This window comes from Pelophylax lessonae (assembly GCF_965119305.1).
Source record: "Pelophylax lessonae genome assembly, chromosome: 9".
Lineage (NCBI taxonomy): Eukaryota > Metazoa > Chordata > Amphibia > Anura > Ranidae > Pelophylax > Pelophylax lessonae.
The window spans coordinates 77,178,098-77,205,057 of record NC_138776.1 but is presented as its reverse complement, the minus strand read 5'-3'; the positions used below and the strand labels follow the sequence as shown (position 1 = coordinate 77,205,057).

At 40.4% G+C, this 26,960-nt stretch overlaps 1 protein-coding gene across 2 annotated transcripts in view; it reads right to left on the bottom strand.

Annotated features, from left to right (window-relative positions):
• CPXM2 (carboxypeptidase X, M14 family member 2) overlaps positions 1–26,960 on the bottom strand; it is a 163,432-nt gene that overhangs the window by 36,435 nt on the left and 100,037 nt on the right. For both annotated transcript variants that reach the window (XM_082267448.1, XM_082267447.1), the window contains 5 exons: positions 24,854–25,004; positions 18,477–18,565; positions 14,691–14,814; positions 8,881–9,077; positions 6,728–6,907 (listed from right to left, as the gene is read on the bottom strand). In XM_082267448.1, the coding sequence (XP_082123574.1) occupies positions 6,728–6,907; positions 8,881–9,077; positions 14,691–14,814; positions 18,477–18,565; positions 24,854–25,004 (741 nt within the window). The remainder of the gene's footprint in view (positions 1–6,727; positions 6,908–8,880; positions 9,078–14,690; positions 14,815–18,476; positions 18,566–24,853; positions 25,005–26,960) is intronic.

Genomic DNA, 26,960 nt, shown 5'->3' with positions numbered 1-26,960 from the left:
TCCTCAATGTAAAATTGCAAAGACTTTAAAGCGGTTGTAAACCCTATAAAAAAAAAAAAATTAAAAAAAAAAACCTGCAAGACAAAAGGCATAATGAGCTAGTATGCATCGCATACTAGCCCATTATGTGTAACTTACCTTAAAACGAAGCCCCGACACGGACCCCCGGACATCGATGCGGGCGCTGCCATGATCCCTCGTCGTCTCTTCCGGGTTCGGCGGCTCCGGCGCGCTGATTGGCCGGAAGAGACGGCTCCGGCGCGCTGATTGGCCGGAAGAGACGGCTCCGGCGCGCTGATTGGCCGGAGCCGCGATGACGTCATCAAGCTCCCAGCAAGTTGATTGAAGGTCCCCCCGGACCTTCAGAGCGCATGCGCCACTCGCGCGAGCGGCTGCATGCACTGTAAATATCACCGTGCCGGTTTAGGAGATATTATTTGTACCTACAGGTAAGCCTTATTATAGGCTTACCTGTAGGTAAAAGTGAAAAAAGCGGGATACTACTGCTTTAAATATTTCATCATCTACAGTACATATTATCATCAAGAGATTCTGACAATCTGGAGAAATCTTGCAAAAATCACTGTCTATGAACGCAGTTCGCCGTGCTTCCAAAAAAGCAAGTTAATGCTCTCTCATGCAAAGAAGAAGCCATATCTGACATTTATTTCGGAACCATGGGTGCCGTGTCCTCCAGACTAAAAAGGAGAGGGATCTTCCAGCTTGTTATTAGCGCTCAGTTCAAAAGCTGACAACTCTGATGGTAATAGAGTGCAATAATGCTTATGGAATGGAAAGCTTGCACATCTGGAAAGACACCATCGATGCTGAAAGATATATCCAGATTTTAGAGCAGCATATGCTCCTATCCAGACAATGTCTTTTTCAGGGAAGGCCTTGCATATCTTAGCAGAACAATGCTTAAAGCGGAGTTCCACCCATTTTAATAAGTTTAGATGTACGTAATCCCCTTTAAAAATGCTTTTACCAATGTAAACAATTTTTTATTTTTTTTGCAAGGAAATACCTTTTTTTCTTCTTTATTCATCCGCACTTCCGGGTCCGGCCGCCTATAGGCGATTATGTCACTAGGCAATTCGCAAGGGCTGCTGGAATGTATCCCAGCAGCCCTTGCGAATCGCCTACTGATGAAATCTCGCATTATTACACCGGCACCAGCTGTACTCAGGGATGTATTGCTTTGAGTCCGCGCTCCGCCCTGCCTCTGCCCCGCCTCCTCTCAGTGAGCTGTACGAGATGTAATGCTTTCAGTCCGCGCTCACTGAGAGGAGGCAGGGCGGAGCGGAGACTCAAAGCAATACATCCCTGAGTACAGCTGGTGCTGGTGTAATAATGCGAGATTTCGTCACTAGGCGATTCGCAAGGGCTGCTGGGATGACGTAATCGCCTATAGGTGGCCGGACCTGGAAGTGCGGATGAATAAAGAAGAAAAAAAGGTATTTCCTTGCAAAAAAAAATAGTTTACATTGGTAAAAGCATTTTTAAAGGGGATCACGCACATCTAAATGTATTAAAATGGGTGGAAATCCGCTTTAGGAGCATATTGCATCTATGGCAACAGCATGGCTTCACAGTAGAAGAGTCCTAGTGCTTGACTGGCCTGCCTGCAGTCCAGATCTTGAAAATATTTGGTGCATCTTAAAACGAAAAATAGGACATAGACCCAGGGCTGTTGAGCAGTTAGAATCCTATATCAGGCAAAAATGGGACATCATTCCATCCTCAAAATGTCAGCAACTGGTCTCCTCTGTTCCCAGGCATTTACAGAGTATTGTTAAAAGAAGAATAGGGATGCTACACTGTAGTACACATGGCCCTGTCCCAACTTCTTTGAGACATGCTGGGGCTATCAATTTCAAAAGTACTCTTTTTCTTAAAATGGTACACTTTTTCTCAGTTTAAACAATTGATATGTTTTTTATTTTTTATTGTAAATAAAATATGGGTTTTGCAAATCATTGCATTCTGTTTTTATGTAGATTTTACACAGCGTCCCGATTTTTTTTTTTTTTTTGGAATTGGGGTTGTAGTTAAAAGAAACTTTATTGCACCAGAACAAATACATACACTCCACCTGTCCTGCTGGGATTTAATCGTAGAGCAAGGAACTGGTATGCGGCTCCAAACTACTTTAAATGTATGTGGTTAACTGGGTGTTTGTTGGGATAAAATGTATGAAAGACTCACAAATAAATCAATAAGTGATACATACCCAAAAGTGCTTCCCAATCTCTTTGCCAATTAATCAGGAGTTTGTCCTTCTGTCCCTACTAATGAATCTTTTCTATGGGCGTTTTTCTCAGGTCAGTGCCCCTTTCCCCCCTCCTCCCCTTCCCTTTTTTTGAGACAGTCTTTCCTATCATGCCCATTTCCTTTTCCTTCAGGCCTAGTCTTCACCCCCCCTCCTTTTTTGGCTCCTGACAGTTTAGCTACTATTTCATTGTCCTGCTTGCTTCTGATGCATGTACTCTTCATGGGTTGATTTGTCTCTGTATATATAATTTTATGCATGGTCATGGGTTTTGTATTCTGTACTGGATACTGTCATCGCCCAGTCTCGGGTCATCTTTTAATGTTTGTTTGCCTTGAATATTATTGAAATTTGCTTTTTTTGCCCTCCCTCCACCCTACCCAAGCGTGTACTCTTTTACTGTATTTCAAATTTTGTTGTGGTCCTTATTGGATGTGGTCCTTACTGGATGTTTCTTTTCTTTGTATCTTGTATAAAGCTTTAATAAACTCAGATTGAATACGAAAATGCTTTCCAAAAGTAACCAAAAAGACCCAAATTGTATGCATTGCTTTATTTTATTTCTAAGCACTTGTTATCCCGGAAGAAAAAAGGTTTGTGTAAAACTTAAAATGTGTTGGCTAGTGACTTTAAATAAACAAATGATTTTACCATACCTTGTCACCTTCTTGATCCATTCCTTTGGCTCCCCATTATCTGTTGTTCTTCAAAAGAAAAAAATGAATGTCAGGAGCACTAGGATGACCAAGGTGAGGTGTGAGGCAGCTTATAGAGTTCAGGCCTTTGTTGGAAAGTTGGGCAAAAACTTACACTCTAGGAAGCTGATAAGTATCGACTTATGGGTTTGAACTTAAAGTATATTAGATAAAGACAGTTTTTCATTTTGTAGTAGGGAATATTTAACTTCCATCAGGTTTTTTTATGCCATCTGTATCCCATTCAGTAGATTTGCCTTTACTTTATGTTCTTCAGACATGACATAAAGTGAGAGAAAACCTCTCCAAAGTGAGGGAAATCTCCTCATAGACAGTTGCTACTGGAACAAATGTTACCACTGCAAGATTCCCCTCTATTCCTACTCTAATAATGAAAATGTTGGATTTTCCCTCACTTTTAGTCCCAGTGAAAATGTCAACCAAGACAAATAGAAAGGGTGAATCTCCCAAGCTGGGAAAATGACATCAATAAAAACAGAGGTTCTATTCTCTCACCAGTTATAGCTTGGGGTGCAATGACTGAACCACTTTGAAGCAACATTTTTCTGCTTTTTAAAGACCCTAAATGTTGTATTTGGTTGTGGAGGGGGAGAAATTGGCTTTACTATTCATCAATAGTCAATTGGCACCTTCCCCATTTGTGAAAATTGTGTAAAGAGAAAGAAGGGGTTTCCAACCCTGTCCAGAAAGGGCAGAGGTGGAACCACTCATAGCTCATAGCGAAACGCGTAGTTCCAGCAACTCCTTATATTCTCATATAGTCCCTTTGTGGGCTCTCTGTAATTCAAATACTTTGCTCTATGTACAATATATGTATACAAAACTGTAACCAATATGTATGTTTGTCTGCTTTTAATATACATTGAATAAAAACTTTTTATTAACTTTTAAATGTGGATTAATTCTGGAAAAAATTATTGCATCAGTGGCACATTTAAATCCCCTCTGGTTCCACCTCTGCCCTTTCTGGACAGAGTTGGAAACCCCTTCTTTCTCTAAACATTGTATTTCTTTTATAAAAAGGTTAACAAACGACAGAATAGATATAAACATACCAATTTAACTGGCAGATCACAGCCACAAATTCACAAGATGAAAAGCTTTTGTTCATAAATATATGTGGTTGTTAGTAAATTATCCTAGATGTTTAAAGCTGAATAAAAAAGCTTCACTACCTCAATTACCATGCAAGCTATATAAAATTTCATTACTGAGATAAACTAAAATAGATCAACATTCTGGCAGAGACTTCATCCCACGTTGAAGCACTTAAAAAAGAAAAATAATTATACTGAGAAAAAGTCAAGTTTATTAAACAAGAATATGTTGTTATATGTGGAAGTGCTGTATACTAATAACGAACACATTTCTTGTTTGGCACAATGGTGGGCAATATGTGAGACATGAGTGGCCTCATTGCACTCCAGATGCAGTGTTTGAATGCCTACCAGTACTAATCCCTAGACTCTCACAGTTCTGGCAGTTCCTGTATTGTTTCCTTAGTGTCCATGGTAGCAGGACGTAGCTGAGTGCCAGAAAAGGAGGTGAAAAACTTGTCTCATGCTTGTACCAGACTAGGGGGGCTGGCAGAGAAAAGATTCTCACTTTGCCTAATTGCAAGAACAGCTCTAGTTAACGGTGGCTCCTGATAATTTCAATGTCCAGACATTGTATTGTTTAGGACATTTGATGGAATCATCATGCTAAATAAGAATGCGTTTCTATAACAGTTGATTGGGATTCTTAAAGAGTGACTAGACTAATAGTGTAGTCATTAGACATCAGCACTATATAGAAACATTGGAGTTTACCTATTTTGTGCTTATGAAACACAAAAGGACCACAGAAATAAAATAAAAAAGGTACAATAAATTCACAGAACAACATAGGTACCAGAGAAGAGTCAAAGAACAGAGAGGTACAAGAGAAGAGTCCCATAAGAAAAAAGAGTCAGAGAAGCACAAAGGTAACAGTGATAAATCAGGAGGATAGTAACACAACCACAGAGGTAAAGAATAATAATCACATAACCACAGTAATACAATAGAGATGTCACACAACCACAGAGGTGCAAGAGAAGAGTCACACAACCACAAAGGTGCAAGAGAAGAGACACACAAACCGCAGAGGTACAAGTGAAGAGACACACAACCACAGAGGTGCAAGAGAAGAGACACACAACCACAGAGGTGCAAGAGAAGAGTCACACAACCACAAAGGTGCAAGAGAGGAGTTACACAACCACAGAGGTACAAGAAAAGAGACACACAACCACAGAGGTAATAGAGAAGAGTTACACAACCACAGAGGTGCAAGAGAAGAGACACACAAACCACAGAGGTACAAGTGAAGAGACACACAACCACAGAGGTACAAGAGAAGAGACACACAACCACAGAGGTACAAGAGAAGAGACACACAACCACAGAGGTAATAGAGAAGAGTCATACAATCCCAGAGGTACAAGAGAAGAGACACACATTCACAGAGGTAATAGAGAAGAGTCATACAATCACAGAGGTACAAGGGAAGAATCACACAACCACAGAGGTAATAGAGAGGAGTCATACAACCACAGAGGTGCAAGAGAAGAGTCACACAACCACAGAGGTGCAAGAGAAGAGTCACACAACCATAGAGGTGCAAGAGAAGAGTCATACAACCACAGAGGTGCAAGAGAAGAGTCACACAACCACAGAGGTGCAAGAAAAGAATCACAGAACCACAGAGGTAATAGAGAGGAGTCATACAAGCACAGAGGTACAAGTGAAGAGCCTCACAACCACAGAGGTACAAGAGAAGACATACACAACCACAGAGGTAATAGAGAAGAGTCCTACAACCACAGAGGTACAAGTGAAGAGTAACACAACAACAGAGATACAAGAGAAAAGTCATGCAACCACAGAGGCACAAGAGACGAGTCACATAATTACAGAGGTATAAGTGAAAAGTCACACATCAATAGAGGTACAAGTGAAGAGGTACATAACTACAGAGGTACAAGAGAAAAGTCACACAGCCACAGAGATACATGAAAAGAATCACACAACCACAGGAGGTATAAGAAAAGAGCCACACAACCACAGATGTAATAGAGAAGAGTCATACAACCCCCAAGGTACAAGAAAATAATCACACAACCACAGAGGTACAAGAGAAAAGCCACACAACCAGAGGTACAAGAGAAGAGCCACACAACCAGAGGTACAAGAGAAGAGTCACACAACCAAAGAGGTGCAAGAGAAATGTCACACAACTACAGAATTATAAGAGAAACATCACACAAAACACAGAGGTAAAAAAGAAGAGTCAGGGAACCACAAAAGGTATAAAAGAAGAGCCAGAGAACCACAGAGGTACATGAGAAGAGTCACAGAACCACAAAAGTTAAACAGAGGAGTCACAACCATAAACCAACAGAAACACAATAGAAGAGTCAGAGAACTAAAGAACCCCAATGGAAAAAAACACAGAGCTACAATGAAATTGTCAATGAGCTACAGAGGTACAAAAGAAAAGTCACAGAGCCACAGATGTACATTAGAAGTGCTGCAGAACTACAGATATACAATGAAAGAGTCACAGAACCTTATAGGTAAAATGGAAGAGCCACTGAACCATAGATATACATTGGAAGAGTCACAGAACCATAGATGTACACTTGAAGAGTCACATAACTACAGTCCTTTGATGTTTTTTTTCCCATAAGCCCACTTATGTTTGTTTCCAATCTCACCGTGGCGTTCTGGTACTGATACCAGTCAGGGATTGGAATGTGGTTATTAGGGACCCTGCGTTGATTTCTGGGGCGATCCTCTGACTCCCACAACAACGTGTTTAAGTCTGGAAAATTGTTGTTTATGTCAATCCCATCGGACGTCCAGCGGCCCAGTGACCATCCACCTAATTCTGAGCCCTGTAAATATTGCAAACAAATAATTGAAACGTCATTTGTTGACAAAGTCCGTGCGTAAAAAAAAAAACTGTGTGTAAAGATCTGAGTATTCCTGAGTATAGGCGAGTAAATGTTTAGACAAGTAAAATTCTTTTTCATTGCCAGTATTGTAATATAATCCTTTATACTCACGTAAACATATGGATGAGTAAACATGTGTATGCGAGTAAATTACTGCACTCAAATGTAAAATTTTCTATTTTTGCTTTACTTCTCTGTACTCAACGCTGTATTACTGATCTTTACTCAGCTGTGCGCATGGTTCCATAGACAACAATGTATCTCATTTCAAATCCCGTGTGCTAGACGAGGCCTTATACTACTGGGCTTCATCCACTACACCTTTTGTGTACCACTAAGAGTAAAGATATTCAAAAAGACATTGCTCTGAAAACTCAGAGCTCCCGCCGTAGCGAGATTTGGAGAGGGCTGGAGAACCAAGAAGTGGGACTTTATGGGTACCAGTTAGAGATCAAAAATTCACAAGTATATATAAAATCATTAAAGCTTTATTAATTACAGGTATAAAATCATCCACACTACAAGTGAATGGAAAATAAAGAAAAAAAGAGAAAATTGGGATACATTGCATGAGCAGATTCAAAGGTGTTAATGGACCATATACATATTATGTTAGAGTGGCTTATCCGGAGAGTAACCCGGCTGTTGTCCACAAAGGAGCGCTCCCTTGAGAGAGTATCCCAATGTTCTCTTTTTTTCTTTATTTTCCGTTCACTTGTAGTGTGGATGATTTTATACCTGTAATTAATAAAGTTTTAATGATTTTATATATACTTGTGAATTTTTGATCTCTAACTGGTACCCATAAAGTCCCACTTCTTGGTTCTCCAGCCCTCTCCAAATCTCGCTACGGCGGGAGCTCTGAGTTTTCAGAGCAATGTCTTTTTGAATAGTTAACATGGGGACGTTGGTACCTTTTTTGTACTCTATTTGTTATACATTTTAAACTCCTATATAGACACACCTTAATCTATCTAAAGAGTAAAGATATGTATCATTGTATGTATATATGCAACCAGCTCTGTGGAAAGTACTAATGTAATGGCAGCCCATTATCAACAAATAACCCAAATATTCAATAACTGCTTGTGACAGTTATCTAATGCATAAGTAACTAATGACAAAGGGCATACAATGATAGTGTTTTCATCATTTGGCTGCATCTTCCAGTGCAGGTCAAATCCATGGACAAATCCATTATTTTAAACAGAGTCTGGTCACACCAATGCATTTCAAAAGATTCCTGCATGTTCTATATTGGGTACATAGACCTGCAGTTTACCATTCAAATCTATTTAAAAATCCTTCCGGAAATGCAACATATCTAAACATTTCAATGCATGCAAACACAATGTGGGCTAATGTATGTGCTGGGATGCAAACAAAAGATAATAGACATGACAAACAGACAAATAATTGTAGTAATGATCACAATCATTTTCTAGCAGATGGGAAAAAGTCATCCAGAGTATAAATCCATTTTACCTAGCGAACCACAAAGAACAGTCATTTTTGCATACATTTGATTATAATAATAATAAAAAACTATTTCAGTATGGTGATTCACCCACTATGGGTATTTCATCATGATTTGGAGAGTGTGGAATATATGATTTCCTTATTACACACTAAAGATCTGGCTCTGTATAGTCAACTGAACACATGCTGACTGTCATAATTATAACATCATTTTTTTGCTTACTAATATTCTTCAAAAAACTGTTTTTGATAATCCAAAACATTATTGCATATAGAAAAGGTTTGCGCTAATTAAAACACCATATTTCTGCTTTTATTTCCTTTAGAGATTAACACATTGTATAAATTCTTTTCTCCAATGTGTACCATAAACATATGGAGCTACTAAATACAACATATGTATTGATGGACCTGTCTGACATGAATTTGCTCACCAATTCCGCAGCCTTCTCATATCCATCAGGGTTGACAGATGGGAGGAAATGGAGGCGGGTGTTGTGGATGAGCCTTAAAATGCGTTTATTGCCTGCCCTGTACTCCTGACAGAGGAACTGCATCAATAAAAGCAGGAGTTCCCTTCCTAAGACTTCATTTCCATGGGCTCCCGCCATGTAGCGAAACTCTGGCTCCCCTGCATAAATGGAAAGAAGACCACCAGAAAAGGGTAAAATTACACACAGCCCTATGCCATAGGAATTGTCAGCCTAGCAGCACAGTCATCAATCTTGATAAAAAAGAAAGCTGCTGAGATAAGATTTATTAGTCATATAGTGCGTCTGTTGTTTAAGCAAACTGCATTGAAAGAGAAGGACAGTAAAGCACAATAATTATACAACATATGAAGGAAGAGAAGCCTGCATATGTGGTGAGCATTTTGTATACAGTATACTATATATACAGTATATATACTTTATATATATATATATATATATATACACACACACATACAGACATACGATTTCTAAAACATGAAAATAGATTGATAAAAGCGCACTCTTTATATGGACAGGAGTTGAATTACCTCCTGTTTCATATATTTCTTTAGGACCTTAATGGAGAGATCTCTTTTCCTAAGTTCCCAGTTCTGCCCAGTGCCCACCTGCCCTATACATTACAACAGGACCCCAAATCTCTATGATGGATTTTTTCAATAACCTTACATCAATGAGACTGTATTATAAGGGCAGTGATTTCTTTTACTGCAACAAAAGGCAAAACTCCAAAGCTAAGTTTTTAGAAGTTGGATCACCATTGGGAAAAAGCATTGCCATTATAATCAATCTCACAAGCACCCATACTGGGTGAAAAAAAAAAGAGGGCAGGTACTACTTTAGTGCAGGTTGATCTAGAGGCCTTATCAAAAATACTGTGTGTATGAACTAAAGTGTGTATGAACTTCCACTCACCCAACGAATACAATTCAAAGTGCTAACAATAGTTTACAAAGCCATCCACAACTCTGCCCCCAGCTACATCACTAACCTGATCTCAATATATCAACCAAGCCGCTCTCTTCGGTCCTCCCAAGACCTCCTGCTCTCTAGCTCCCTTGTCACCTCTTCCCATGCTCGCCTCCAGGATTTCTCCAGAGCTTCTCCCATTCTTTGGAACTCTCTACCCCAATCTGTCTGACTGTCCCCTAATCTATCCATCTTTAGACGATCCCTGAAAACCCTTCTCTTTAAAGAAGCCTACCCGGCTACTAACTAATAACACTGTTTCTCTTGCTCCATCAGCGCATCCCCCACAGCTATTGCCTTTTGTATCAATTGACCCTCCCTTTTAGATTGTAAGCTCTAACGAGCAGGGCTCTCTGATTCCTTTTGTTCCAAATTGTAGTGTAACTGTAATGTCTGCCCTCATTTTGTTAAGCGCTGCGCAAACTGTTGGCGCTATATAAATCCTGTATAATAATAATAATAATAATAAAGTCACATCGAAATAATCCATTCAAAACAGGAACATATTTTACACTGTATTTTTTTTTAGGATTTAAATCACTTAAAATTATGCAGAAATGAGTTTGAGTTTATGTAATTTATTTCAATTAAATCCAAAGAAACTAACTTTAATCAACACCGCTGCTTCAACTTATTCACTGTGATTTTGGTATAGAAGTAAAGAAAATTAACAGTAATTGTGGTAAAGGGAAGAGATCACTAAGAGCTGTTTGGACATGCAGCAGCTTACTGGAAATATTTGGAAAATTTGTCAATGTCCAGGTTAATTTTACAATGAAATACTAAATTCAATGCAGATGTGGACATTTTGAAGAATTATTTGCCGTGGGCAACACAAACCAAGGTAAAATCTGCCATCTATAGGAAAGTGCACAACATATGATATAGAGCAGGGCTTCCAAAACTTTTTTGGGCCGAGACCCACTTCTGAATACAGTTATTTTTTGTGACCCACTTGCTTGTAATTGCTTGTAATTAAAGCGCTATAGAATTTGTTGGCGCTATATAAATGCAAATAATAATGCATATTTTAAAGGGAGGGGGATGTTAAATTAAAAATAGAAGCTGCCATGAACTCCTGACACCGCCGGGCCACCTGGTCCTCTGACACCGAGGCTGCCATCTCTGCCCGCTATAGCTGAGAGAATCCTGCCACCAGTCTAGCCATCACCGCTCCTGCCAGCAGGACCGAGGAGCTGGCTCTGCACCCCATGAACATATCCTACAACCTACATAGCAGCCCACATATGTACTCACTGATGCAAGTATCCTCCTTGCGGGAAATGCAGACCAGCCTCCGTAAACTGCGTGGGCGGGGTCCTGAATCCATCGCGATTTGACTGCTCTGGCTCTCTGTAATTTGCGCGGGCTCGCACAGCACAATTTAAGCGGGCCCGCTCTCAGTGATTTCCGGCTCAGCGCGACCCACTCAAACGCAGCTCGCAACCCACCAGTGGGTCCCGACCCACAGTTTGGAAACTCCTGATATAGAGTAATACAGGCAGCATTACTTTAAAGAAGGGGGTTCCGATATTGTGGCAACCTATTCTACACCTCTATCCTCTTAATCTACATATGACAGATTCACCTAAGTGCCTCTGTAGTTAAAACCAAAACCTAAAATATAACTGCTCTTCTGCCACTGCCTTAGCCACTAATCTTTGCTGCACTCAAAAGAAATTACCAGCTAAAGAATTTTCATAAACCGACACTTCTGGCAGTGTTGGATTCCTGGCTCTCCCGCTGTGCTCAGTTGTATGATCCACTGGCCTTTGTATCCTGTAGTGATATAGTAGTAGGAACCTTGGCACGTGGACTAAGAGCAGGAATTGGCACTCCTACATGTTTCGGTTTCTTAAGAATTCTCATTTCTCTTCAGTACAGTATAGATCGGCTGGAGTGGGAGAGTAGGAATAGGGTAGCTTTATTTTAGGTTTTGTTTTTAACGTCAGAGTCTCTTTAGGAATGTATCTGATATATACCATAGAACATCACCAGAGTATTTATAGAGTATCTTCACTCAGAATTTACAGTATATTATAAGCTTAAAAAAAAAAAAAATTGCTTTCACCACTTAGTGAGTCTTTAGCAAGATACTACATCAAAATGACTAGTTCTCTCTAACTGTCATGGCCATTACAAGGCCACATGTCACAGCACCCCTATTATATTTTCCATAATGAGGAACAGACAAAAACTCTTCTGTGAGAATGTCCCACTTTTGGGAAGGAGCATAAATCTACATTATATCTTTTGGGTGAAGTTGGCCTTTATGTTCTCAGGGATCATTATGGCACTGGACAGAACAAAAGATGACTCGAAAAAGCCTTCAAGATGTAACATAAGCAGAAAGGAAAAGTTCAAGTGCTGACCAATGCTTCCAATTCTAAGTTTACCATTGCTGGTGGCATCTTATATGTTATGGACATCATTCTTACTTTTCCTTCCTACTGGATTTTAGAAATAAGGTCCATCAAAATGTAGAGTGATAGTCTTTCCTCTATGACCTGAAAGACACTGGTACACATAGTTGCAAAGAAAGGGTCTGTCCCCTACAAATTAGCACATTCATAGTGTCCACACGTTATGAGTTATACCTATTCAGCATTTGATTATGGTAGTTACTTTGATCAACACATGAAAACAGTATTAAACCCAAAAGCCAACATGTATTATATTGCAACTTACCAATTCTTACATGTGTTGGCTTCATTGTTTTCTTTCTTCTCATTTCATCAGGTGATCTAGCCAGTAAATCTGTAATTTTTCAAAAAAACAAGCTCTCCTGCAAATGTATCTGCCTACCGGGATGTGACAAACCATCTAACACCGACAGGGGTGCTTCAATGGTCAGTTTTTATTTATTCCCATAAAACCTTTATCCTACAAGATAAAATAATGTTTGTTGTAACTATATTAGATGGATTTTGGCTTCAATTTCGTTACTGTATCTAAATGTGCTAGTATATTTAACTCTCCTGTCCCCACAGACTGACAATGCTGCTGTATGTTATGCCCACTATGATCGTTCTTCCAGAGTGGGGGCACTCTAATACAGGGGGTGTTTTACTGGCTAGATCACCAGGTGAAAACAGAGGAGAAAAAAAAGAAAACAAATGCAGCCATCACATCCAATGATTGGCATGCTGCAATATATTACATTTTTGGTTTTGGGTTTAATAACGCTTTAATGTTTTAATCCCTCTTTTACCCCAGAATGCTTCTAGAATGTCAGGTTCTTATACACAGAAAATAGTTTGCACACACGGGCAGCAAAGTAAAGAGACAGTGACAGCATAGACAATGGACATGAAATCACAGACAGAGAAAGGGCTGGCAACTCCTTCTACATTATACAACAAAGTCAAGGTAAAGGCCTGTGTCAACGGGCTTTGAGCTTGTGTTGATGGCATCAGTTTGACATCAGTTTAAGATGCTTCTCAGATCATTTCAAATTGATTGACTGGTGAAGTTCACCTTCTCCTTATTACCTGCATTTGATCTACTTTTAGCAAGTTTTGCATACCCATAGACAAGAATGCAAAACCCAGTTGAGGCAAAAAAAAAGCCAGTCAACACAAATCCTTATAACAACCTTTTCAACAAAGAGGAACCCTTGAAATACATTTCTGGTCTCGGGGGAACCCCTGCTAAAAATGAAAAATCTACAACTCATGACACATTACTGTGACAGTCAGTGGAAAGAATGCTCCTTACTCTTGTCATCATTGGGAAGAATTACCCCCTTAAAGATAGCTAAAAGGAACAATGGTGTCATTGGAAACTTATCTGAAAGGCAGAATTGCCCTTTACTCAAGGAACCCCTAGAAACCTCAGGAGGATCCCTGGTTGAGAAACCCTGCCTTATAGCATTTCAAACATAACCTCCGCATTTAGCCCTCTTAAAGGCAGTAAGCCTTAGCAACCATTTGTCACAAAGTATCAGATAGGAACAGTCAATTTTTTCCAATAGCCACCCTTTAGATTAACGTTCAACTATAAAATGAGAGCTGTACTGGTACATTTTAAAGTAGAGCTTCAACTAAAACTTTCCTTCAAGTAATCATCCATTAGGTGTTCTTACATCTCTCAAAGACTCCAATAGTCACATTTCCCGTAGTTCCCATAGCAGTTTATTTGACTTGTAAAGATTTAAACAAGACTTTACAGGATCGGAGTTCTTTAATCATTTTTTTTTCAATAATATGGCAACTCCATTGGGCAGCATGACACCACATGATTTGTCTCGATAATTACTAGAGCCATTTGGCCAAACTAGTGATTGTGAGAATATCCTAACTAAGGAGTGCTCCAGATATACAGTATAAGTAGCCAATGTATGATTCGGCTTGCCATCAACAAATTTTGGCCTTGAACATGTAAGAGAATGTAAGTGAAAGGGGATAATGCAAGCTAAAGCTTAAAAAATAAAGCTTTTTTTTAAATTAGGTTGAATGTTAAGAACTTGCTTTTTACCCAAAAATATAAATAATTTGTATTTGTTGCTATGCATTAACTTCCTGTAGGTAAACATTTATGTAGCTCTGGTGTGGTTGAGTTCACAAAGCATAACTAGATGTTGTATATAATTGTTATAATTATTTCCTGGTCTAAAGTATCATCTCTAGTTGCTGCCTAGTGCTTAATATAGCCTTGGTGCCAGCCTTCCCTTGGTGGAATCACAACACAGAACCAGCCAATCCAATGCACAGGAATAAGGGAAGATGTAGAAGAGACAGGCGGGAAGTCGCAGGACATACATAGAGTGTGTTTAGTCTCCTAACCGACTTCGTGCTCCCCGGGGTTGTCGGACATCTCCATGGCATAGAGCTTGAGGCCCTCGTGACTACGTCCAATATTATAGACACGGGTAATGTTAGGACACATTTCATTCACCACCTTCATCAGCTGAAAAAAAAAAACCACACAGGAGCAATGTTTGATTATAAAAGTAATAGTGTAAAAAACATCAGGAAGAAATGCCTGAGTGGGGTATGTAAGGATCAGGTCTTGGAAACATGTCTGTGTTATAAAGGTGAATAATTCAGTAGTATTCAGATCAATGGCTGTGGCTTTGTAAATTAGGCATTGTTCTCTGCTCTGACGTCATAAGGACATGTACAAAACTGTGGCAACCACCCCAACCTATAACTAGGGATGATCGAACTTTTGAAAAGTTCGGTTTAACCAGAACACCCGCATTTCCAGAAAGTTCGGCCCGGATTTCAGAACCCCATTGAAATCAATGGGACCCGAACTTCTGTAATCAAAAAAAAACATTTTGAAGCCCTAAAACCCAATAAATCCCCCTGAAACGTGCCTAGGGTTCTGGGTCATGCCCCAGAGACTATTAATCACACACAAAAAAAAGTTCTTAAAAATTGTAATTTTTGATAGAGAGCCAATTATTGAAAGAATTATTGGAAAAAAAAAAGAGATTTCTTTGGATTTAGTGTCTGTGGGGTCTAAAAAGTGTACCTGTGAAGTTTCAGCTCTGTAGCATGTCCAGAACCAGAAAAAAAAAGATTGTTTCTCTTAGATCACTTATAGAACAGAGATATGGCTCTGCTATTTTCACACCTTGCCGGTTTTGTAGCAAGCGTTTTTTTTTGGGCATTTTTTGGGTGTTATTGGAGGCAGGCATAACATCAGAACTTCTGTGTAGGGGTATATACACACTTATATGTATATATACACATACACATATATAGGTGCGAAAGTAGCAGAACACTATACTTGCGCTAATGAAATAATTAACACCCATATGGCTTCTCTCTTTTCACACCTATATGTGTGTATGTGTATAAATACATATAAGTGTGTGTGTATATATACCCCTATACAGAAGTTCAGATGTTTTGCCTGCCTCCAAAGACCCACAAAAAATGCCCAAAAAAACGCCTGCAATAACACACCTGGGCGTTTTTTTTTTGGCGCAGGCATTTTTTTGGGGTCTTTGGAGGCAGGCAAAACATCTGAACTTCTGTATAGGGGTATATATACACACACACTTATATGTATTTATACACATGCACATATATAGGTGTGATAGGAGCGGAGACATATGCCTGTTAATTATTTCATTAGCGCAAGCATAGTGTTCTGCTACTTTCACACCTATATATGTGTATATATACATACATGTGTGTGTATATATACCCCTATACAGAAGTTCAGATGTTTTGCCTGCCTCCAAAGACCCCCAAAAAATGCCCAAAAAAACGCCTGCGCCAAAAAAAACGCCAAGATGTGTTTTTGAAGGTGTTTTTTTTGGGCATTTTTTTGGGGTCTTTGGAGGCAGGCAAAACATCTGAACTTCTGTATAGGGGTATATATACACACACACACTTATATGTATTTATACACATACACATATATAGGTGTTATAGGAGCGGAGACATATGCCTGTTTATTATTTCATTAGCGCAAGCATAGTGTTCTGCTATTTTCACACCTATATATGTGTATAAATACATATAAGTGTGTGTGTATATATACCCCTATACAGAAGTTCAGATGTTTTGCCTGCCTCCAAAGACCCACAAAAAATGCCCCAAAAAAACGCCTGCAATAACACACCTGGGCGTTTTTTTTTTTGGCGCAGGCATTTTTTTGGGGTCTTTGGAGGCAGGCAAAACATCTGAACTTCTGTATAGGGGTATATATACACACACACTTATATGTATTTATACACATACACATATATAGGTGTGATAGGAGCGGAGCCATATGCCTGTTAATTATTTCATTAGCGCAAGCATAGTGTTCTGCTACTTTCACACCTATATATGTGTATGTGTATATATACATACATGTGTGTGTATATATACCCCTATACAGAAGTTCAGATGTCATGCCTGACTCCAAACATGTCCTCAAAAAAGCCCTATAAACGCCTGCAGCAAAAAGCAGGGTGACAGGCGAGAAGCCATATCGCTGTTCTATAAGTGACCTAAGAGAAACAATCTTTTCTCTATAGCGGTCACCCTGAAATGGAAGGGTTCTGTCACCCTGCCATAGCAGTCAGAGTCAGTTCACCCTACACTACACTATGGTCACCCTGGCACTTAACACTTGCCTACAGAAACTAGATTCTTGAATCTAACTAAAGTGGAAAATAGCACCCTAACTACACTAGATATCCCTTTCCTCACACTAATAATTGCTAAATGACACTTTGAAGCAGAAGTAACAGAACTGCTTCCCCTCTCTTCCACGTCCCTGTATTACAATGCTAGGAATTTGGCGGGGCTATCTTATATACTGGGGGCGTATTCACTAATGATTGGCCTCTGGACCCCCTAGTCACTCCCATCACATTCCTAGCATTCTCCTGCCCCCTCAATTGGCTTTTACTGATGGTTCTGGTCCAATCACGGGCTTTTAAAGCCCATTTCCTGTCCCATTGCATTTTAGTCGGTTCTGGTTGCTGAATTCTGAACTTTTTCAGCAAAAAGTTCGGAATTCGGCCGAATTTCGAACACCCAATGTTCGGGTCGAACCGATGGTCGACCCCAACCGTTCGATCATCCCTACCTATAACCAGCCTTTGCAGTAAGGTGCAAGTGGAAGGGCAATACATAACCCAAACAAACAAAAAATTTCCTAGCACACTTACCAGCCAGTCTGGAAAACAACCAAACTGACCCTGTCTAAAAGTTTGCATAAAAAAACAGAGGGCTTTGCTTGCAAATATATGCATAAGCCACAGTGCCCGTGCCAAGGGACCTTTGTATATACTGCTGTCCTAACTTTAAATTTCCAGAGACTCCAAAGTAGGATCACATATATAAATGGATAGATTAAAGTGGATGTAAACCCTCACATATACCAAGTGAAGTGAATAGCCTCAGATGATACACAGAGCTGAGACAAATCTCTCTACAAAAGTCTTATTTGTATATCTGCTGTCTTCAGGTTTATACACTGTTAAGAAAGTGAACATTGTGTTAGATTTTTTTTCTTCCTGTTCCAGCACTGGTTGGGGAGTCTTAGCATACACTGTGTGACAGCTGATTGGAGGAAAGGCACACCCCCTTCCACATAGGTAGAGAAAGGAAGAAACATTCAGGACTGTGCTGTGAAAAGACCAGCTCTCTGCTAATCTATTTCTATGCACCCATCCCGACACAAATTTCCAGCTGCTTTTATCTCCTTTGTCAGAGAACTTGTTGGAAGTTATCATGCTGATAACAAAGGAATAGAGCAGCAGAAAGACACGGGACTTGGAGAGAGATAAGTAAACACTACAGATAGATGTGCCAAGGTCTGATTTCATGAAAGGGGTTTACATTAACTTTAAGGGCAGGTATGCCTGGAGGGATCCCAACCCCAAAGCTCCTTAAAGCCACAGGGACACACGCCTGCCCAGCAAAAGCATAATGGCAGCGAAGGCATCCAATGCATTCCTGCACATAATTTAACCAACAGTACAAAAAAGTGGCAACCACCCCAACCTATAACTGGCCTTTGCAGTAAGGAGCAAAGGCTACTGGCCTTTGCAGCGAGGTGCACAGGCTGGCTGGCAAGTGTGCTGGGAAATCTTTTGTTTGTTTGTCATAAGGACATACCTGTCTCATTTCCTTATAGTTGTGATGTTGAAAGTCCAGATTGTCTGATGTTGTCAGCTCATTTCGTCTATAATAATAATTATTGGGATCTAGGTATAGAAAAAAAAATCAAGTTAATGCATTTGAACTACTATAGGCTTCCAGTTTCTCATATTTGTTTGCATTTCCCCTTTCTTTGGCTTCATGTACAGGGAAAACACAAAACACAGCGATTTTGATGTGGTTCTGAAGCGTTTAGCGGTTTCCCAGCAGTCAAAGCATTTCTATCCTGAATGTGATTCTTCCATTTTCAGGAGAGGGGGGTTGAGGGAGGTTGAAGCACCCCTAACCACAGCTGCTCCTAAACTCTGGTAAAAGCCTAGGTGTACATTGACACACAGGCTTTTATGGAGTTGAGTTTAGGAGCTTTGGCAAGAAAGCGCCAAAAGCTCATAAACTCAAGTTTGGGTGCTGTAGTGTACACAGAGCCTTATAGGGAACGTATTATATTCTCAAAAATGTGTGGATAGGTGTGTGAAAAAAGATCACAAATGTGTAAAAAATGCTATCAATGTGTGTTATTTTATTTTTATTATAAACTTTGAAAAAATATATAAGAAATTATTTATTTCGTATACATTTTTTCAAAGTTTAATATATGCATGGGAACAGCTATGTTTGCTCAATACATACCCAGGTTTTACTTCATGCTTTGCAGTTCTACACAGTAGTTGTTCTTTACTGCTCCTTCTCAATCTATAAATTAACCAACTCCCTGAAAACAATGCACTCCCTGAGAGGCTGTTATCCTTTTTCAGCAGTTGTTAAGCAAAAAGGCTAATTGTGGCTCAGTCAAACACAGAGCACCCTCTAGTGGTTTATCTACAAATCTCTATATATAATACAAGAACAACAAGATGGAAGACCAAGGATTTAATAAGGAGAACAGTAAAATAAATAAATAAGACAAACACTGCAATAATAACGCTAAATGTGCTCACTATAAATACATGATGGTTTCTCTTACAGTCTACTGTAGAATGAATACTGATATTAGTGCAGATGAAAGGAATGAGATCCAACAGAGCAGGCATGTGAGCCTCAAAGAGACCCAAGGCCTGAAGACAGCATGATAACTCATTAGTATTGCATTAGTATCACTGAGGGTCACTCTTTCCCTACTGAAAAAATACTGAATTAGCTTAACATGCCAATTATATGGTATGAGAATTGTAAAATATTAATATTAACCTTCAGCCATTTACTAAACAAATCCAAAAACATGCTCACTGGTAAGGGCAGTTTGCTTGTGCTCTTAGATGTGATGTTGCATTCGTTTTCTTTGTAGGCTGTCATTCCATTATTTTTATTTGGTAATCTGAACAGCCGGTCTCTTGTTTTTCAAAAGAACAAGCTGCCCTGCAGATGTAGCAGTTATAGGCATAATTGTGGTAATGAACCCATGCTATGGTCATTTATCAAATTCTATCAGTGCAAACCAAATAATTATAAAAAAGAATTGCGCGTGACGAGGCGACGATCTGACTCTACAATACATGCTTGTTTTATTACTACCATTGTAAGTGTAATTGTTTTAAACATTTTTTAATAAAGCCAAATGGTATTAAGCTATGGAGATTTCTCTGTTGATCCTTATGTCATGAATATAAAGCACCAATACGGACCATACAATCTGAGGAGTGGAGCATACAGTACTTACAAAGCAATTCAAACCACAGCAGAATGCTAACACGTCATTCTGACTCTTATGGGCCATACACACTAAACAATTGTCTTTAGATTTTTTCCTTTAGATTTACCAAAGCCTTAAAATATGAGGTCAAACCTAAACACTTTTAATTTGTATGCAATCAGGCAGGCCCTTGCACTACATAGTAAAGGTAAATCTAAAGAAAATCTAACAACAAAAGTTGTATAGTGTGTATCCATCCTTTGAGTCATCTACTGTCGTAAAAAGTTTAAGGGAATATCTTGTTACAATGGCATCTGAAAATTGGTGGGATATATTAGACAGCAAGTGAACATGTTGTCCATGATGTTGATGTGGTGAAAGCAGGAAAAAATGGGCATCGCAGTTTGTTGTGTATGGGGCTGTGAAGCCCATGGTGAACCTTGTCCACAACCAAAAGCTTCTACAATGGTCACATGAACATTAGAACTGGACTAATGAGCAATGGAAGAAGGTGGCCTGGTCTGATGAATCATGTTTTCTTTTACATTATGTGGATGGCCGGGTGAATGTGCGTCACTTACCTGGGGAAGAGATGGCACCAGGATGCTGTATAAAAAGGCAAGTTGGCAGAGGAAGTGTGAGGCTTTGGGCAATGTTCTGCTGGGAAACCTCGGGTCCTGCTATTCATGTGGATGTTACTTTGGTGTCCATGCCTCAATGGGTCAGGGCTGTTTTAGCAAAAGGGGGCCATGCTTAATATTAGGTGGGTGGTCATAATATTATGACTAATCGGTCTATATTGATTCAATGGAGAGAATACAAAAATGTATGTATCAAGTACAGGAGCAGTGCTTGGTTTTTTTGATATTGATTTACAGGGATAAGACAAACCATTCAACACTGACAGGGGTGCAAAGTTCAACTTAGGCAGTTGCAGTCCCTCCTCAGTAAGCTCAACTATGCGTGTCACATTATGCCGATGGGCTGGATATTTAGCCGCCTTGTCTTCGAGAGCTGTGGCGAATTGCGTTGAGGTTGTCGCTGGTTTGTTACGGAAATCCTTGAGTGAATCCACTTAGTCAGGGTATTCCAAGGTATAACAAAAATGGAGGGGCCTTTCAGCGTGAGTGGGAGAAGGAATGGTGAGTGTGGAATCTCGCTCCCTCTTGTTATATTTCATCTGTTTGAATTTTGAACAAGGGGTGTCGATATCGGCCATCAATCGTAAGTTGGCGGGTTTGGCATTCTTGTTCAAATTATTGGGAGTTCAGGATTTTACTAAGGACTTTGTTGTTAAACAGGCCCCCAAAGGGTTATAGGAGAGGTTTCTGGAGGTCGGATGGTCGCCGTCCAGTCTCTTTTGGTATGCTGCAGGAGCTCTTGGGTCAGGTGAGTTTAATATGTGCCTCGGCATATAAGCTCAGGACGGCATTTGTTCTGGCGTTTTATGGAGCTTTTCGGATTGGAGAGTTGGTTAGTCCTTCAAAGTGGTACAAGGGGGCCTACTGGCTAGTGAGGTAAGTTGTTCCAATTCTTCAGTGCTGCTATTCATTCAGCGTTCCAAAACCGATCAGGTTGGCAGAGGTATGTATTTGGGCCTGTATAGAGTGCCATGTTCCCCAATTTGCCCAGTGTCAGTTGTGGAGGAATTTAGGTAGAGATCGACCGATTATTGATAAGCCGATATATTAAGGGCCAATCTGCACTTTCCCCGATTATATCAGGATCTGCCATCAAGGTGACCGATATTGCCGATATTTTGGGAAAGCGCTTGTACTGGAGTGATGCCTGCAGCTAGAGGCATCACCCCGGTACCGGCGTCCATAGCCGACGGTCGGCTGTCTTGTAACGACAACTGATGCGGCTGAGAAGCCGCTCTGCTGTCACTAAAAGGAGTGGGAGGGAACGTCCCCCCCTTCCGCGGCTCGCCCGGGTCTCCTGTCCCACCAGGAGACCCGAGCAACCACCCTGCACGGCCGCCGAAGAGAAGACCCGATCAAAGCCCCATTCGGCTCTGATTGGGTCTCCATGCAAAATACTGCGTACTTGGCGCCAAATTCAAAAAAATTACAACATTCAAAACAGCTAAACGTGGCGTTTTTAATGCTTTTAAGTGCAGAGGAGGGGTTTGGGGTCTTTTAGACCACCAGATCCCTCCACAAGAGTACCTGTAAAAAAAAAAAAAATAATGAAATAAATAAAAAAAAACAGTTTTTTAATGTATGAAAATATCGGCCAATAACGGCCGATACCGATATGCGATGACCAAAATATCGGTATCGGCAATAAAAAAACGATATCGATCGATCATTAAATTTAGGCGGTTATGTCCACAGCTGAAAGGCTCTTTTCTTATGCATCAGGATGGATCGGATCTGTCTGAATATCAGTTTGTGTCCATATTCTGGCGTTGTCTATCAGCTTTGGGTTATGAGGCTCGGAGTTACTCCTGACACTCCTTCCGCATTGAGGTGGCTACTGAAGCTGCTCGTTGGGGTTTTGATGAATCCATTTTAAAGCACATCGGCAGATGGGAATCCAGTCATTTTAAGATATATGTGCACCCGAACTTAATTTAGTCAACTTTCTAGATTATTGGCCTTGCCAATTGTGGTTATGCTTTTGGGTTGCTCAATTTCTGTCATGTTTTCTTTGATATCTTTCTTTTACAGATGCAGCTGCTTGCCTCGTGTGGATTTTGGGGCATTCTTTTGTGTTTTAGTGGCTAAGCTGGCAGATGTTCGACCCAATGGGCGTCAAATGGGTTTTACTAGGGTGAAGGCCACAATTAGGAGGATAAGTGTGTCGGGTTTGCTTTGCTGCAGGGTCCTTCCAGAAGTGCACCGCTTCGCAGTGGCTTGATAGGGCATTGGACATATTGGTGCTGCATGTGGTTGGCAACGACCTGGGTATTTGATCGATGCGTCATCTCATCCACAATATTAAATTTGATTTCCTCAGACTGCGCACGACCTTCCCAGACAGGATAGTGGTTTGGCCAGAGATTGTCGGCTGCACTTCTTGGCGTTTTGCCAGGTCGGTTGAGAAGCTGAACAAGGCACGCATTAAGGTCAATAAGGAAGTTAGCCAATTTGTAATGTGTAATGGTGGTTTTGTTGTCAGGCATCAAGATCTGGAGGTAGATACCTGGCACCTTACATTCTGCTATATAACTTTCCCAATTAAAAAAATTTAAAAATCAAATTGTTTTATCATTTTAGGCCAATTTGTATTCTGACACATATTTTGGGTAAAAAAAATCCCACTAAGTGTATATTAATTGGTTTGCGTAAAAGTTATTGCATCTACAAACTAGGGGAAAGATTTATGTCATTTTCATTTATTTTTATTTTTTTTACTAGTAAAGGCAGCGATCAGCAATTATTAGCAGGACTGCGACATTGCCGTGGACATATCAGGCACCTAACTTCCTTTTTGTGACACTTTTGGGGGGACTAGTGACATTACTACAATAATCAGTGTTAAAAATATGCACTATTACTGTACTAATGACACTGGCAGGAAAGGGGTTAACACCAGGAGCGATCAAATGGTTAAATGTGTCCCTAGGGGGTGCTTTCTAACTGTGTGGGGGATGGGCTTATGGAAACAGAACACAGAGACCTGCGTCTAAATAGGAGGAACACAGGATTCCTGTGTTCATTGCTGACAGAACATTGGTCTGCCGTGTTTACAATGGCAGACGGCTGTTCTGGCTCCACGCGGAGCGATCGCGGGTGCCCGGCGGCAATCGAGGCCACCGGACCCACAGATCAGCTTCCCCTGTGGCAAATCGGCGCGCGCACGCCCCCACTCACGGTCCAGCGAAGCGACATACAGGTACGTCATTTCGCTGGAACGAGCTGACCTGCCGCAGTATATGTACAGCGGCTGGTCGGCAAGTGGTTAAAGGAGTTGTAGTCAGAAGGTTTTTATCTTAATGGATTCTATGAATTAGGATAAAAAGCCTTCTGTGTGCAGCAGCCCCCCTAACACTTACTTGAGGTCCCTCTCTGTCCAGCGATGTCCACCAGTGTCTCAGCCGTCCGAGATTCTCCCTCCTGATTGGCTAAAACACAATCAAATCAGCTAGCCAATCAGGAGAGAGAGGGGGCAAGGCCGGGTCAGGGTTCTGTGTCTTATTGGACACAGGGCACTGTGACTCGGCATGGGTGCACTTGCTGTGGGGGGCAATGAACAGGAGGGAGGGGTCAGGGTCACAGAAGAGGGACCTGAGAAGAGGAGGATCCAGGCTGCCCCATGCAAAACCATTGCAACAGAGGAGGTAAGTATGACATGTTTGTTATTTTTATATGGAAAAACAAGAGACTTTACAATCACTTTAAAGCTTGTCTGGGAGTTCAGAAAAAAGGGAGAGCTGAAGTCACACTCTAAAGAACTCAGCGAAGAAGGCTCTGAGAGCTGATTGGAGGGAGAAGACACACCCTCTTCACACAGCACACAGGAACACAGCTTAGGCTGTCAATCAGCTGGAGGTCCCTCCCCTGTCACCTTTTTCCTCTTGGTGTCAGGAGATGTCTCAGAAGTGATTCATGCTGATAAATGAACGAAGCAGCAGACAGAAATGATACTTTGTGCTCTTAATTGAGACAAGTACACACTATAGAAGTATATGTTTTGTTTATATTTCATGTCTGAGGTTTACAAACACTTTAATTCAACCAATTTGTTATGATCTACTAACCTGGCAGAGGACATCCGAGTATTTCAACCCTCATACATATGCTCCCATCTTCATACCAAGAGCGGGGGTTAATCCGAATATAACGGCCAACCAAGGGTTCTAGAAATTCATTCAGAGCAGGAATCTCCTTCTCACTGTTGCCAGGAAATAGCTGTAAAAATGACGAGTACTCTACTAAGTTACAGAAAGCCAAATGTACACTGACAGGCCAAAGATAATGGATCCTGTATCCAAGGAAAGAATGGATTCAAACAGCAAAATCTTATACAATAAGTAACCCATAGTGATTAATCAGAGTCATCTGTGAAAGCACAGGTATAGTAAAAAGGCCCGTATTCATTTACTGTGGGTCGAATAAAATGTGTCTAAACCCAAGAATAAGAGATGTTGCAGCTTACAAGTCCTCGGATGTGTTGGCTGAAATCTTTTTTTTTTTTTTGGGGGGGGGGGGGTGGCTTTTTTTTTTCCCTGTATTTTCACAATTTTATTTTACTGTCATTGCAACTGCTCAAACACCCCATGGTGGTGTTATAGTTTGTTCCAACCCCTGCCATTAACACAGAAGACACTGTCTGCATTCCTTCAACACAAATTGGGACAAGGCTGTAAAAATGACAGCAATTTAGCTAGGTATAGCATAGTCAGAAAATGGGATGAAGCTTTGGATGTACAGTATCTTACAAAAGTAAGTACACCCTTCACGTTTTTACAAATATTTTATTACATCTTTTCATGTGACAGCACTGAAGAAATGACACTCGTTACAATGTAAAGTAGTGAGTGTACAGCTTGTATAACAGTGTAAATTTGCTGTCAACTCAAAATAACTCAACACACAGCCATTGATGTCTAAACCGCTGGCATCAAAACTAAGTACACCCCTAAGTGAAAATGTACAAATTGGGCCCAATTAGCCATTTTCCCTCCCCGGTGCCATGTGACTTGTTAGTGTTACAAGGTCTTAGGTGTGAATGGGGAGCAGGTGTGTTAAATTTGGTGTTATCGCTCTCACTCTCATACTGGTAACAGGAACCAGCATTATTTATTTATCTGTAAGGCTCCATGCACACTAGCATTTTTATTAGCTTAAATAAAAAGAAAAAAACGCTGGATAAAATACACTGATAATAGCATTTTTGTGCTGGTTTCTAGTAGCGTTTTAGTAGCTTTTAGCACCTTTTAGGGGCGTTAGCATTTTTACAGTACACAAAGAAAAATAAAACTAAAAAAAAGCTGTCAGGGGTGTTTTAGTAGTGTTTAGGGGCGTTTAGCGCTTTTTTCTGCTGGGAAAATGCTCCCAAAAACTCTACAAAAACATTTTTTTTTCTGCTCCTAGATGCTGAAGCTCAAAAAACGCTAAATGCTTAAAGAAGTGTGCATGGACACTTAGAATAACACTATTTAGCTTCTAGGAGCAGAAAGAAAAATGCTAATAACAGCTTCTAGGAACTTCAAAAAAAACACACTTGCTTGCAAATATTTTTTTTTTTTTTTTTTGGCTTTCCTAATGCATCACAATCCTTCCCTTATGAAAAGCTTGTCATGAGAAAAATATGGAGGTTACCCTTATGAAAATGCAACATGCCTGGCTGTTGGTTGCTTTGTGACCTTAGGTTGGAAAAAATAGAAAAGAGTGTTGGACTTTAAAGGTAGCCACTATGGAAAAAACAGTACTTAGAGTTATAAAAATTAGAAAAATGTTTTACAACATCATAAAAATAATTAAAACCAACACATGGAAAAAAAAAATGGTAAGTGCTGTGTAACATCTTCCTAAAGCACAGAAACCTATGACATGCCTATTGTGTGCCAGGGTCTGGTGAGTGGATAGCACAGAACCGGCAATGAATTTACATGTCCAGGCTGGACAGGAATCTAGTGCATCAAATGCCAATGGATAACTTGCTTATAGCTTCCTCAGGAGATCCAATTGGTGCCAAACCCACAGGGAAGAACATAGAGCACCCAAATTGGCAGAGTGGAGTGGAGGGAGGTCACCCATGAAAGCAGCTCGAGAGAGAAAGACACACACCAGGCACTATGCAGCCACAATATAGGAGTCTTGCCCGGGGACTACGCAATCTTGGGGTGATAGCCACCAAAAGGC